The following is a 15582-nucleotide window of genomic DNA, read 5'->3' on the forward strand; positions in this document are numbered from 1 at the left end:
AATAAAATAAAAACACATCTCTCTCTCTCTCTCTCTCTCTCTCTCTACAGAGGTTTTCACAATTCCGTATTATAAAATTCCAGGACATAGGTTGGTTGGTTAGTAAAACTCGAATGCCAGATAAATTAAATTTCGAATTGTACGGTCACCAATTATTTGAAATTCCGTACCTTTTTGCAAAACCTTTTTGATATTTAATTTACGTTGGTATTTGAGAATCGTACGTCTCATATCGGAAATAATTCTGTTGGTATTCATGTTGAAATAAAATTTATCATACGCGAAGGATCGTGATCCTTTAGATAAAGGGAAATAGAATTATGATTACTGATTACCTGCAGAAAGTGCGATGCGTAAAAATAAATTCGCGTTTCAGGACTCGAGATTTTTCACCGCGGAATGTTGAACTGCTTATTTTTACAAAATTGCAACGATATTAAAATTGCAGTGTTGAATTAACTGGTGAAAAAAAAGGAAAATCTATTTGACCGAATTTGTGATAAATCGGTTTCTTCCTAATGAAACGAGCGATCGTGAGGATGAAATCGAAAGAATCTACAAGATTTCGAAAACGTTGTGAAACGATTATAAACGAAGCAATATTCTAATACCTATTTACAATATTTTTATTTCTAGCTTGAGAATCAAATAATTTGATGAATGCTCAAAGTTCGATTAATCTCGTAATGGAGTTACTAAAACGTAGATATCGATTGATGGACTACCAAGCTCCTTAAATTTTCTTTTTCCAGGTCCAGGAAGGCGGCATGAGCGTGAGCATATTGCAGTGGACGCCGAGCGTCGAAGACGAGGGTAAGCATCTGGTTTGTCGAGCAGAAAACCCCCAATTACCGGATGCCGGCATCGAGGACAAATGGAAACTGGAGGTTCATTGTAAGTACGACAAATTTATCGCATCTTAAACCAGCGAATCGGCCTTCCGCACCGTGAAATTGAATCTTATCCTCGGAACACTTTTTCAAAATTGCTAACAATCAGTTAATATATTAAAGTGATGAGGATAAGGGTTGAATTTATATCATTTTCACATTCAATTTTTTTCCCCTCCTTGTACAAAATCGTTCGTCCGTTTCTACGATGGTTGGAAAAATTTTTCTTAAGGGGATATTCTGGTCCGAAGGCCCAAATTTTTTTAATTTTTCTGAGTGAGATAAAAAAAGAAATTAAAAACTTTTTTACGAGACTTTTATTGATGTTTCAAGAATACAAAAAAAAAAAATCCGTCGATAACAGAAACCAAAATAAAAAAAGTTACAGGGTGGTAGAGTGGGGGAGGCTTATTCTAAAAGGTCTAAGCTTTGAAAATATAGAGAAAAAAATCGATTTTCTCAAATTTCTAGACCAGAATACCCCCTAAGAAATTTTCTTTCTTTTTGACGTGACTCGACTAAAGTGATTATGCTTAGTGGATCTGTTTTACCGACATTTCCTCCCCTTAGAGGTAGGCAGCCCGACACACCGTGGCGTTTGCTTGGTAGCATCCTAAATTACGTTTCCTTATCGTTTTTATTTTTCGATAAATATCTTTCTTCTTCTTCTTCTTCTGTTTTTTTTTTTTTTTTTTTTTTTTTTTTTGTTTCATTTTTGAACGGGTGACGGCCGAGAGGATGAATCCAATCAATATGCCCTCTGCGTATTCCCAATCTGCAAGCTCTCGCCGTAGGGTTCAGAGGGAAGATCGTTTCTTGAAAACAAACGACACGACGCCAGGCATCCTGAGGGTATAAGACCCAGATCCACGGAATTTTCGTTTATGCCTCCCACAGCGGGGGAGGAAGTGCGTTCGAAAATCCGGCAACTTCCGCCCTCCTTCGGTAGTCGCTGTCTCATTTTTCCTCCCCGCCGCTTGCTGATATCCTCCTCTTTCTCGTTTCTCCGACTTGGCAGCAAACAGAGAGTAGGTATAACCCACGAGCTGCTTTTTTGCCTCCAATTTTATTTACTTTCTTTACATGTATGTATACATATATATATATATTTACACACACACACACACACACACACACACACACACACACACACACACACACACACATCTATGTATTTCTTTCCTTTCTTCTCTTCATTCTACATCTCGTGTCGTCTGTTCAGCCAGTTTCTTATATACCTACACTTCTTTCCGCTCCCTGCTGCTCAAACTCCCTCCAATAATTCAAACGCTCAGGTTATTTTGCTGTACATCACCTATATATGTATACATATATATGTATGCGTGTGTATATAGTAAGTACATATACATATATACTGAAGCCGTAAACGGAAAGAGCCTAATGTCAAACGTCGTCAGCCGGAAATCGTTACCCCCCGAGTAAAACTAACGACCAGTTTCCTCCAAATTACTGCTGATCGTTAATTACCTACCTCATTACTTATATATTACGTTTTCATTTTACGAAGAAAAATTCTTAGCTCCTAAATCAATATTACTCTGACTCTTTCGTATTTTTGACTTTTTTTTTTTTATCGTCAATAGAAATCTAACGATGTACCGATGTGGCTGAATGTTTTTTTCAAAATACAAATCAAACATCCATTTTCATCGTTGGACTATTCACTCACACGTTAGGTGACGAGACTTCAATGATTTCAATCAGTTTCACGTGATTTCAGGAGATTTTAAGCGCTTGCAAACGATTTCTGATCGAATTTTAAATAATTTTTGTATGATTCTCAATCAATTTCTTGTTGGAATCGTTCAAGAAGTGAATAATCCCTCGACTTGTACTCTTCAGAACAAAAAAAAATATTTATAATCTCATTCAATCGAACTATTTATAAAGATAATTGAGTAAAATTCAGATAATTCTTGCCTAAGTGTCTGCTACCTAACTTCTCGGTCATCCTTTAGGCAGGTGTAGGTACACATATATATTGATGATACAGGGCAAGTGCAGAAGTTGAATAGTCCGGAATAAAATAGCGGTCAGGATTATTCATTAGAAGTCGTTAACCGATAAGGATTCCTTTTTCCTATTTTCCCGCCGCGTTTCACCGCACATTTCCAGTCCGCAACCGTGGACTCGGAAAGTCGGAACGCGGTCGTTATTTGACCAGGCAAGTAATGCGTCCCATTTCTTCCGTGGTTATTGTCGGAGATACCGTCGTGCCAACAAGGCCGGTCCGTTACTTCTTCTCTTCTTTATTGCATTTTCGTTTTCTTGTTGTTCTTCAACAGAATAGGTATGAGAGTTCGGGATAGAAATGACTACCTTACCGACACTTAGCCAAGACGCAAACCTTCTTCTGGAATATTCCAGGCTGTGGGATATCCCCGCTTTGATTTTTTCGATCATTGAATCACTTTGTTGCTCTACCTTACTCACTATTTTCTCAGTGCTCTGCGATCCATGGAATCGGAAAAGAGGTATAAAATCCAGGGCAAGTAGAGATCGCTCGCATCAACCGAGGCGTTAGAAAATAGAGAAATTGTCAGTAAGGCAGAGCAACGAAATGATCTAATGATTCTAGGAAAAGGCATGTGTCCTGGGAGTGTCGGTAATGCAGGAATTTTATCGGTAACTGCTGTACCTACCTTTTCTGTTTTCTTCACTTTTTTTACAGGCAGCCACTGTTTTACCCTTTTTACGTCGGTCCTTGAAGGATAGTTTTTAATCTACCTCATATACTCGCGAAGGACTCTGAAATTAAAAAACCGCAACCGCATTTATATAAGAAGAAATCTCGTGAAAGATCAACGAGATACGATCAAATAATAGCTACATAGGATAAAGTCTATAAGTATTATGTGTGTATACTTATATGTATACCTTTGTATGTTCTACCGGAATTCAATTCGTCAATTTACGTGCCAGGGAAAAGAATTCGGCACGCCAAGTGGGACGCACGGTGCGATCGCTTCGTGCCGTGAATTTTTGCACCGAGTGCAGATAGATCCTTTCGATATGATAGGAACGGACCGCTGTCTCATTTGGGGATGTCATAGTGGTGATAAAATCGCGCTGGCCGAAATTCAAAGGAACAGAAAATGCTCTGACTGATATATATATACGTATATATATTTTTTTTTTTTTTTGTCCTTCGAGAATAAGATTCGGAACGCGCCACCGGCAGCATTTCTGATCAACTTGCAGCGCGGCGAGAATTCACCAGGAGAAAAATCACCCGCTGAACCGAATCTGAGTTCATTTTGTCTCTTTATCTTCTCTATCTTTTCTTTTTCGGATTACGTTGAGAACAAATCTTTTTATCTTACTATATGTCTCTGAAGAATTCTTATCCATTCAGTTTCCGTTACCAAAATGGTTAATTCACTTTGCGACAGCGCTACCCTGCAAGCTAATGTCTACGAACAAAGAATTTTCCCGCAATTAGATACGTAACTCGTTTTATCGAATGAACTGGAAAGTCCCCGCTGCTGCAGAGCCTGCGACATTTTCTTCCTTAAGAGGATGCTGCAATTTGTCTTTACCGACGGAGTACGAGAACCGATAAAGCTGCTCCTGAAGCTATTTCACACGCAATACCGAACACGAATAATATCGGTTATAGAATATGTCTTATGCATTGATAATCAAGCCATAAAAATTCATTCCCATAGTCAAATAAACCACTAATTTTAATCATCCGTTTTCTGAACATTTTTATTCGGAATTGAGAACAAAAAATTATTCTTTCTACAGCATTTAACATCGCCGATACCTCAGGTTCTAATTATATTCAATATGAATGACATTCTACTCGGCCGATAAGGATTGTTAGATTCTCTTAAGAGATAAACAATCTAACTCAATACAAAATTACCTGAACCGCGCCAATTGTCGATATCACGAAAAGATTAAACGTGAGAATAAAAAGTCAGTCCCAATCGGCTGCTAAATTGCGATAAAAAAATATTCCTCTTTACCTACCGCCAGTAACACTAATATTTCATCGCTCCACCGGTAAGGTAGTAACGTCACTGCGGTTGAGTCGTTGCAGGAGTTCAACGTTCATCCTGGCTCTTCTTCCCCTCGTAAGCGTTCCCCGGCACGTGTTTATGCCGTATATAAGGTATATATTCCAGTCGGCGGACAGAATTGGGTCGGGAATAAAAGTTTTGGGCGGAGTTCTTGCCCGGCTAAAAGCCCGCTCACACTCAGACGGACTTCTTGTCAATTCTAGTTCCACTTCCCCTTTTGGACAAACGATGTGCTCTCCGGCACGTTTCTCAGTCGTTCCCTTCCTTGTATTTTTAATGAAGAAAATTTTTTATTAGGGTATTAAATAAGTAGGGAATTAGTTGAAATTCAGTTACGTTCAACATCATTAAATTCTGTCAACAGTTGAACGCCTTCTGTTTGAAAAGTTTTAACAAAAATTTTGCGAACAAACCTGTCGACTGCATTTTTGATTATTTCCTTTTTTTATTTTTATTCTTCTTTTTTTCTTATCTCATTGCGTTCAAATAACTTCGAGGGTAAAGAAATTATTAAATTCAACATGATCTGGTTGAAAATTCTGGCAATTAAACCGAGGAAAGTAATCGGGGCAAATAACTTTTGATGAGCTTTGCCTAATTTGTTTAACGGAGAATCCTTGACACTCGTATGTATATAATATCATTCTTTCCTCGATCAAATATTCGAAAATCAAGATCCTGATCACTGCTGAGTCAGAAGTTAAAGGTAGCTGTTAATTTATTCCGATTTTATGCAAAATTGATGAAAGAACACAATTTCATTTCTCAAGATACACAAGAAAGCATATTTCATCAGGTTGATTTATTCCGTGTGAAGGATTATAACGTAACCCAGTCTTGGTTGTCTGTTTCTTCTTCCTTTTCTTTTTTTTTTTTCTTTCTTTTTTGCTCTTCTTTTTCATACTTCGTATCAACTTTTGTCTTAATCAAACCCCAAAAGAATATTAATCAACTCCTTTAACATTCCACCTCGGCGCGGATGATGAAAGCGCCAATTTCAAGCTCCGGCGGTAAGCTTTGTAGCTTTTTCTTGCTCATTAAAAAAGTATTAATCCAACGTGAAATGAAACGAGGAAACGCTGCATACCTATAATTAAATATACATCGATGCTTATGATTATCGAAATCTTTCGAAACTTCGAATATTAAATGTTTAAGGTTCTCTTCACCCTTTCCTTATCAAATTGTGAGCATAATTTTTTAAGGGTTATAATAAAAGCGTGATTTTCGTAGAAAAATTGCCAAGATTATTCAGGATTCAACGCGTTGATGCATAATGTAATTGCATACAAGATTGGCGAAACACCGGATGTGCATAAATTGGTGGCTTAACGCCATGTTGTGTCTCTATGCATGCGATGTGGCGATGCGGTACCCAAAGCGTTTATATTTCATTAGTTGACGTGCGACGAAACGAGGGATGACAAGAACGTCACTATAGTTAGTATCAATCTGGAAGTACATAATGCACTGCTGTCGATACCAATTTCTAGATCAATTTGCTTCTAGAAAAGCCTCGAATATTTTCTTGCCGATCGCTTCGTCGCGGAATTTTATCTTCGATTATTCTCCTTCTTTTTCAAATGTCTTTTATAATCGGGGGTGAAAAAAGTCGAAACTTGAGACCCTTCACTGATTTTGAAAGAATTTTTAAAACCAGAAGCTGCAGATTAGAGTGTTTCGGTAAAAAAAAAAAAATTATTTTCCATTATCCAACCTGGTAACCCTTAAAAAGTTTACTTAGTTTATGGGATCGTCCTCTTTTTATTCTTTCGCTCTCTGCTTTTGCTAATCTTCTGCATTTATTGAGAATAAAAGTGAATGAAAAATCATTTTTTTTATTACTGATATCAAGCAAAATATAAAAATATCGAAATATTAAGTCTTGAGTTGATTTTCGACAAGAAAATCTTTACGACTTGTTTTTCCATTATTAATTAAATGAACTCGTGAAATATTTATAATTTGCTCGTGATTTGACGATATAGATTGATCAAAGCTTTCTTTTGACAGCTTTAGAATTGAAAAAATCTTTGGCGTAAGTTGCAAAGTGGTATTTTCACGGGATGCTGAAAGTTTTTCAACCCCTGATGAATCCGTGAAGGGGAATCTGTCCAATTACGTTTGAGCCTCGACGAAACGCTGACGGAATTTCCGCACGAATGGCTCCGCATCTTGTAAATAAGGAAGATTTCGAATTCCAACTCTGGGAAAGTATTTAATTGAAAAGAATCGCTCGTTACTCAATTCACGATGTGACGCTGGCATGGAGTGGGGGTGGGGGTGGGGGTGGGGGTGGGGGTGGGGGTGGGGGTGGGATAAAAGTGCATCTAAAATGTAAATATTCTTTTCAGGGAAGTAAAAATATTTGCATCTTTTCTCCGCACAGTGCAAGACGAGTTCAGAGCTGCAGGCGCTTTGCACAAACCTTCGAAAGCTCCGCTCCGGCGAGAAATGCTCCCGGGCTTTTGATAAAGGATAGTTGTCATTTCATTCCCGCATAAATTGTACCACGAACGAGTTTTTACACTTTTAAATACTAAACTTTAAAAGCTCAAAGCCCCGTGGGCTTGCAGCAGCTTGCTCAGATTCTTCTCAACCTACTTTTACATTAATCGTTTTATACATCGCGGAAGTTTTTCCACTTTGGAAATATTTTTCACCTACCTTGTGTAACTTGCCAAATTGCTAGATATCTCCATATTTTTTTTTTTTTTTTTTTTTTTTTTTTTTTTGCCGTTTTTCTTTTACAATCTTTTCAGAATGGTATATCGCCACAAATATTCGCCTTGAAGTTTTATATTCTCAGTGCAAAAAAACGGGCTCCCAAAAAACAAATATTCAAACAAATTATTTATAACACCCGATTCGTAAATTTCGTCCAATTTTGATGAAACAAAAACAGTTTACTTTTTTACAAATAATTTTTTAAATCGATGAATAAATTTTGAAATAAACTTGAGTAAAATTTTGAATGACTCGTTAGCAGAAAGCAAGTCTCGCCTACTTTTCGAAGATTGTAAAGAGCGTGAATGTGAAGAGAAAGAAGAAGAAGAAAAGAAAAAAAAATTAAGTCTCTCGAGGCGCACTCTCGACGACTGGAGTTTTATTAATTTTGTCGGTGAGCTTTTATCCCTTGACGGGAAGCCCACGTGCAAAGCTCAGACTTTACGCGAGCCGTGCGGGGCATGATTTCAGAATAAAAGAAGCCGGCTTGGAGGGTGCTGTTACGTACGTACAATAACGTATACAGGGTGTCCCATTTTTTGCCATTTTAGCAAACAACGCTAACAAGCGCGTATGTGACAGACCGAACCCTGGGCAATTCATTATTATTAATATTATCATTATTATTTACGGACCTAGCAGAGCCGCCTTATTTAATTATTAATTAATGGTCAGAGAAGCAGTTATTTTCGCGTTAATCACTTTTGCACAGTGATAATTTGTTTATTTTACTCGCTTCATCGCCATTGCCGTATGCTCAACGCGTGAATACGCTATTGGGGCATAAAATATGTATATGCAAAATTGATAAATAGCTGAAAGAAGTAAGAGGCTATGCAGATGAGGGGGACAACTTATCGAGACATCGGCTGTTAGCGAGAGCGGACGGCTGTGCGCATGCGCTGACGATAGCCGAGCGCATGCGCCGATGACAGCCGAACGCTTCCGAAGAGAGGAGAGGGGGGGAAAATTCTTGGGCCTAGCGGCGGGAGTGATTTGCGACCAGAGTTCAGTCAGAATAGAAACGTATTACGGAGCAGAGCTCTGAGTAAAACCAAAGTAAAAAGATTAAATAAGCTTGGGACTTATCTCCTTTCGCCCACGCGCGGTTCGATCAATTAACACGCGTGCTCACTTGTCAATGAGAAATAATAAAATGCGATAAAAATGGGAGGTTTTATTTCAGAAATTAAAATTTGGGCCTTAATGGGCCCAGCAGAGGCCTCGGACCCAAAACCGATATGCTCGTAAGAAGTTCTTTTTTATACACAACAATTTTTGTCCGTAACATTTCTTCGTTCAATACTTAGTTATCGATATACTTAAGCATAATTTTTGCTTCTTGTCGAAATGGGACACCCTGTAGGTGTTGTATAACTATAATATATACAATAGTAGGAAGCCAGCGAGTGCAGAGCTTCGGATCTCTCTCTCGCTTTCTTTCTCTCGGCTTGTAATTTCTCGTTTCAAAAACCGCCCCATTGGAGATAAAAGCTCGTATCCAGCTTTTCCGTGACACCGCAACTTCTCTACGAACTAATTAGAACTAGCCGCACAACCGTGAACGGGCGCCGTTTTATGGACGTTGTAAAAGTATTATCACACTGTCGGTGATTATAAGCGTACCTACCTACCTACCTAACTATAGATACTCGTTTCACTGGCCACTGCCTTACACCCTCAATGAATAATTCACGTATCGCGTTATTGCTCGAGGTTTTGCTGCGACGCGAAATGAATTGAGAACTTTTGTTAGCCATCACATCGGTGCTTTTTGTTATTATTAGTATTATAACGATATAAAGAGGGGAGGGGGGGGGGGGGGGGGTGGAGGGGGGGGGGCAAAGTGGGACCTTTAAGAAAATAATGCCTAAATGCAGAATAAAATGTTTAGTTTTCATATGAACAATTGTTTTTTTTATTTATTATCTAGTTTCCTCGAGGAAAAGTATAATCGTAAATTAAAGTTCAGAAAATTAATTGACTTTGACGAGTTGAGAGTAAAGTTCAAGTTGAAACGTTTCGCGTTATGAACTGTGCATTTACTCGAGTTAATTAATTCCGAATAATTTATAATTAAGAAAAAGTTCAAGTGGTTAATTTTTTCTCTTTTTACTTAAAAAATTTCAGGGGCCCACTTTGCCCCACTCACCACTGAGTGAATTGAAACAATTTTATCATATTCTTAACAATTTCACGACGATTTGATACCGATTAGCATTAATCACAATCCTATTTTTATTTTTTAATTTTAAAAGAGATCTTCAATAGCTGACGAGTACAATCATTTAACAAATATCGGATCTATAAATATTATCCGAAGTTACAAAATTAAAATCCGTAATTAAATCGATCAACTGAATGTTTCTTGCACTTTTTGCTCGGATGACATTCTTTATTTTTTTTTTTCTATAAAAATAGACTAACAGTCTGCTGAATAAGAGCGGAATTTTGCAATCAATTATATACTCGCAGGGAATTTCGCTGAAGAAATTTAACTCTCAAGGTATGCCGGAGAATTTGCAACGAATACGTGTCGTCTGTTTGAACAATAAGCGTAGCCTGCAGGGTATTATATTCTGCAAATATCCACTATAAATATGCTCATTTGTGCAAATATTATACACGCGAAGTACAAATATATCGATTAATCTTTGTCAGGTACCGAACCTGCTAATGAAAAGTCTATAAAAAAGAAAAGAAAAAATCAGTAGCTGTGATAAAATACAAAAAAAAAAACTTTCAAAAGTTTCGTCACATTCATGCGATTTCACTAACGAATGCCAGAAGTTTTCATCAATAATTATTAATGCAAATTATGGACTTTAATTATGAAATTTTTATACGGTTCTTGGACAGCTTTTCCAGTTCGAATTTTCAAAAAATCGAAATTTTCTTTATGAATATTGAATACTATTCGGGAAATACCCTCGGGAATAAGGTAGAAACATTTTTTTCCCTTTAAAGCTCAGCCATTTTCTTATTTTTTAATATTCTTTCAAGATCCTAATTCACGCCATAATGAAACAAGTACTTTATAAGAATCTTTTTGAATTTTTTTTGTTTCAAATGAGATTTTAAGTCGCCGTATCTCGGCCGGATAAGAAGGAAACAAAAAAAAAAATAATGGAATTTACGATACATCTGTATCCCAAATGATGTAAAATAAATTCACTGTGAAGAGTAAAAAAACATTTCCAAAAAAAAAAACACTCCAAGTAGGAAACCCACGTCGATTCAAATTACACGTACGAATACGCAGGCAAAGGGTGTAATTCGGGTATCCTGCAGATATGTTATATCTACCCGGGCCACCTACCTTTGATTTGGTTCCTTCGCCAATTTCATATTCCAGGAGAAGTCAGACGAGGATCTAAAGTCAGGATGCGTGACGACGAGGAACGACGAAACCTTGCTCCAAACTGAGTTATTGCCATAGACGCGGTTTCCAATCAAACTTTACTGAAACGCCTGCCTGAACCTCTCTCACACCCCGTATAATGTACACCCGGATTTCTACCACCCTTGAAATCCGCGAATTGCCGTCTCCGACGAATGTAGACGTCGCGATTTCGTGTCTACCGAACTCCAACCGCCGCCCCCCTCCCCCCTCTTCTGTTCACCCTGGGCTAACTACTTTGGTTGTTGCTATTCATCAGGCCTTCGCTGATTCATTGCACCCTTGCTCAAGGGTCGATTTATTATCGGTATAACTACTTATACTTGGAGACAAGTTTTTCATTTATTCAACCAATCTACACTTGCAAATTTTTTCTTTATTTGTTCTCTTTTTTTTATGTCCTCTCCTTTTACTTTCAAACACCGAGCTGGAACTTGAAAACATTTCACTGTGACGTCAAGAGAGAGTTCATAACGTCTTTACATTGTGATGAAAATTAATCTACATAAACGTATTCGAATGATGCAATTAGATTTAGAATATTGATATATTTAGGAGTTGAACTTTGTTGCTTTTTTTTTTTTTTTTTAGTTCAATATTTTTCGCATCAATTTTTACACTAAATTGTGTAAACAAACATATTTTGTGTTGCCGTGATGAGTACAATTTTTTGTAAAATTCTATTTCTGGAAATATTTCGAATGAAAAAAACTGGTTCAAAAACATCGAAATCGGATGAAAAAAAACCAGCAAAGTTTGATTATTGTAAAAAGTCGTTATACTTTGGTTTTTGTCATTATTGTTTGTTCAAAATCATTTTAACCACGCGGGAGAAATATTGCTTGATTATTACCCCGCAAAATTAAACAATTTAAAAAAAAAACTAATTGTAAGCAAAGAACGACTTCGAGAAAGTGTTCAGAGAGACATCGATCAATCAATCAATCAATCAATCATTGTCAACCAATTATCACTGTACCCTAATTTTGGCGAGTGAAAACTGGCGGCGGTAGGGGTAGGAGGATGGGGGTGGGGGTGGAATATTTTAATTAAACTCTTTTTCGCCGCACTGATATTACATCAGATTCACCGAGGCGGGAATTAGCAGTTTGCAGGATATTCGAGAGGACACCGCGTGAGCGAAAAGAAATCCCACGGATAGGGCGCTTGGACACGTTCAGCCCGTGCAAAAAGCGCAAGCTCAAAGCTCGAGCCACGGTATCGGACCTGTTTCACACCCCATGAGCCTATAGATTAAAGTCGACAGTCACGGCCGTTTGTGTCGTCGGTTATACACGCACTTAATGCCTCCCCCACCCCCACCCCCACCCCCTTCTCTTCGCCGAGTTGCAAGCTTTTTGTCCGAGCTTCCGTATCGCCGATTTTGTCCCGTTTGTAATCGTTAATCATCCAACTACGACGCACCTTCCTCATCCGGTCTGAGGGAAAAACAACGGTGTGCAGATCCTGCGCCGAAAGCAACGCGAGTTTAGAGCCTGATTTTACCCACGGAATTTCGAGGACCAGACGTCTTGAACTTGGTTTAGGTTTGATTTAACCAACGGTACTAACCGATCGGTTGAATTATTTTTGTTTTTTTCTACTGACCGATTTAAATCCTGAGTGGTAAAAATTCTTTTTTACGGCATGGGCATTGAAAAGTTTACTTTTTGTGGCAGTTTTCGTTCCGTAAAGTGACGCTTTATACGGCAGCGAACAAAGTTGCGGAATAAAGTCTTTATTCCGGAGTTTTGATGCGCAGTTCGAAGTGCGCATCCCAAACTGCCGAATAAAGTAGCTTCGTCGAACAGATCGCGACATAACCTCACTCTTCGTTTTGCTTTTCAATGCCCATACCGTAAAAAATATTGTATGTGGCATGCCCGTAAACCGTTTTTTGCCTCGGATAATTTCAGTACTCTCTGTCGGTTCGCTTCCGGCTCGCCTTCAGCTCGTCCTGAAATCTTTATCCTTGCCAAAAAAAAAAACAGGCGGTTTACGGGCATGCCACATAAATAGCTATTTTACCGCACTCGTACGTGGGAATCAAATAACTGGTAAAAAAAAGCTCATATTCAACCCCCATTTTTTTTCGTTTGATTTAAGGAAATCGATGGAACATATTCTTCTAGATTTTTTTGCATCGGTTTTCTTTATTGATCTCGTGTCGAGAAACATGTTCAATTCTTATATCATTCCCGGAATTGAGTATGATAAAAAAAAAAAAATTAAAAAAAAGCAATATGATCCGAGATGATGAAACTTCGTTCAGAGGGAATAAACGTGAGCCTTGTTTTCTTCGGGCTTCGACTGGTATAAACCATAACGATCGTTAACTCTGAGGAAACTGGGGAAAACGGGAAATTACTTCAACAGCTGTACGGGATGATGTCATTCATCACCGCCCATACACTACGCTGGTTATTACCCAAAGTTGAGAGGCTCGAGATTTGCTGGAAAGCAACTTCCACTTGCTGCAAATACATTTCCTGATTCTTCACTCAAACGCTCCATTATTAGGGTTTATAGAGTGGAAAAAAGACCGATTCAATCGTCAAAAGCAGAAATTTTTCTCCTTAATTTGAGTAATTCTAAATATGTAACATTTCGTTGTGATCGAAATTGAAAGCACCGAACTTTAACAGTGTAATAATATCATTTTTTACACGGTATGCGGGAAATTCGATTTTATGCACTGTTACCAATGCGTAACATGGCACTTTTCGATACCGTGCATAGAATCGAAAGTTACTCTACAGTGCGTAAAATTAGCTTTTGCGCACTGTTCTTAGTGCGTAAAATCAAATTTTACGCACTAGTTGCGTAATATCTTTTATTCCTTACGTTATTACCGTTCTTCACGATTTCACAGGCCTTCGAAAATTATTCGTTGAAACAGAAAATGCGAGGAGAAAAAATCAAGCTACTGCATCTAGAAGCGAATTTCATCCCCGCGGTGTGAAATATTTTTGATATTGAAGATCCGATCTCCGAGCTGTACTCGTTGAGTCCGTGCATCTGTCCCTCAGCTCTGGCGCGAACGTTTTACACAATTCTTGCTCTATTGACTTTCAATACTTCCCGATGATAGATTCCACCCTTTCTCGGAAGACGAATGGATTTGTTCGATGCGGGAAAATCGTCTCCCGTAGCGCAGCCAGCATATTTGCTGACCCAGTAGACGCTATTCACCACCCATATTTATCACCCCCGGAATTGGCTGTTATTGGTGCCAAAAGGCGATTCAAAATCGACGCTTCAGCCAAGTAAGGAAAAAACGGCACGACTCTTAACATCTCGAAGCTTATTTTCATCATTTGCGTATTCATTCTGTAAAACAAACGATCCAATTTCATAAAACTCCACCGCGTCAATTTAAAATTTACTTATCAAGTCAAATAAATTAAGGAATGAATATGTAACAAGCCTGGTAAGAAATTAAGAGTTTATCTTGAGATTACGGATTGAGATCAATTCTTAGATTTTTAATTCAGTGAAATTATAGTTAACAATTTTCTAAGCTCATGGTGTGTTTTTACTTTTCTTTTTTTTTTTTTTTTTTTTTTTTTTATTATTCTTTTGACATTGATTTCATTGTTATTTAATTTCAATTAAACTTGCGTTATTCAATTCGATTCAACCGTTAATTTACCACTGAATCCAAGGCTTTGCGAATATTTTTCGAATGTTGATGAATTTTCCCAAGATCTGAATCGCGGAAATCTGATTTAAAGATTAATTATATATCCAGACAGTAATACATAAGCTCGAAAATGTTAATCACGGTCGAGTAAATAATGTCGAAAGTGAGCTTTGCGATGCAAAAGCCTCGTTGCGAATTCGTAACGAGTTACGGGGGGGGGGGGGGGGGGGGGGGTAAGTTCATTAGTTGATAAACATCCTTCGTGTTTCCTATGTTAGATTCCCCGGTTAATGGCAAGTTCGAAGAATACTCGATGAGGGTGATAAAAAATTTTCTCATCCTTTTTCTGCCTGGAATTAGAAATCAGCGATCAAGGGACGCTGGAGACCCTGAACGGTTAATTTGAAGAGAGAATAATTAACGTCCAGTAGAGCCTTCGTTTCTCCTCTACAGTTTCGCGAATCAACCCCTAGCAGCGAGGATTCCGCGGTGGTAAAATTCGAGGAAACGTGTTACGTCAGGAATGTCGATTATCTCTCGAGTTAACGCGGGTTTAAGTAGCCGTGAACGTTCGAAATGGATCGCAATAGAATCCGGTACTTTACTTTCCATTAAACTTACAAATCTTCACCTTTTGTACAACCCCTCGTAGATATAGGTGAAGTAGAGGTACATTTCCTCTCTTGTTTCCCCCTCTCAAACGCCTTTGGCGTTTCCCTTGATTATCCCGATCGACGTTTTCTACATCAATTAAATACGCGGTTCGTGTTTAAGATATTTCACTCAGTGTTCAATTTCTTCGCTAAAATTATTCATCGTGTGTTCAATTTTTCGTTAGGGTGTTGAAATGAAAGCTTTTGACAGAAATTTTCG

General features: G+C 38.1%; 1 protein-coding gene across 3 annotated transcripts in view; it reads left to right on the forward strand.

The window, feature by feature from the left end:
- Nucleotides 1–15582, forward strand: part of LOC124414078 (hemicentin-1-like) — a 169466-nt gene that overhangs the window by 136706 nt on the left and 17178 nt on the right. For all 3 annotated transcript variants that reach the window (XM_046894981.1, XM_046894978.1, XM_046894979.1), the window contains exon 7: nucleotides 753–894. In XM_046894981.1, the coding sequence (XP_046750937.1) occupies nucleotides 753–894 (142 nt within the window). The remainder of the gene's footprint in view (nucleotides 1–752; nucleotides 895–15582) is intronic.

Source organism: Diprion similis, chromosome 13, assembly GCF_021155765.1.
Source record: "Diprion similis isolate iyDipSimi1 chromosome 13, iyDipSimi1.1, whole genome shotgun sequence".
NCBI lineage: Eukaryota > Metazoa > Arthropoda > Insecta > Hymenoptera > Diprionidae > Diprion > Diprion similis.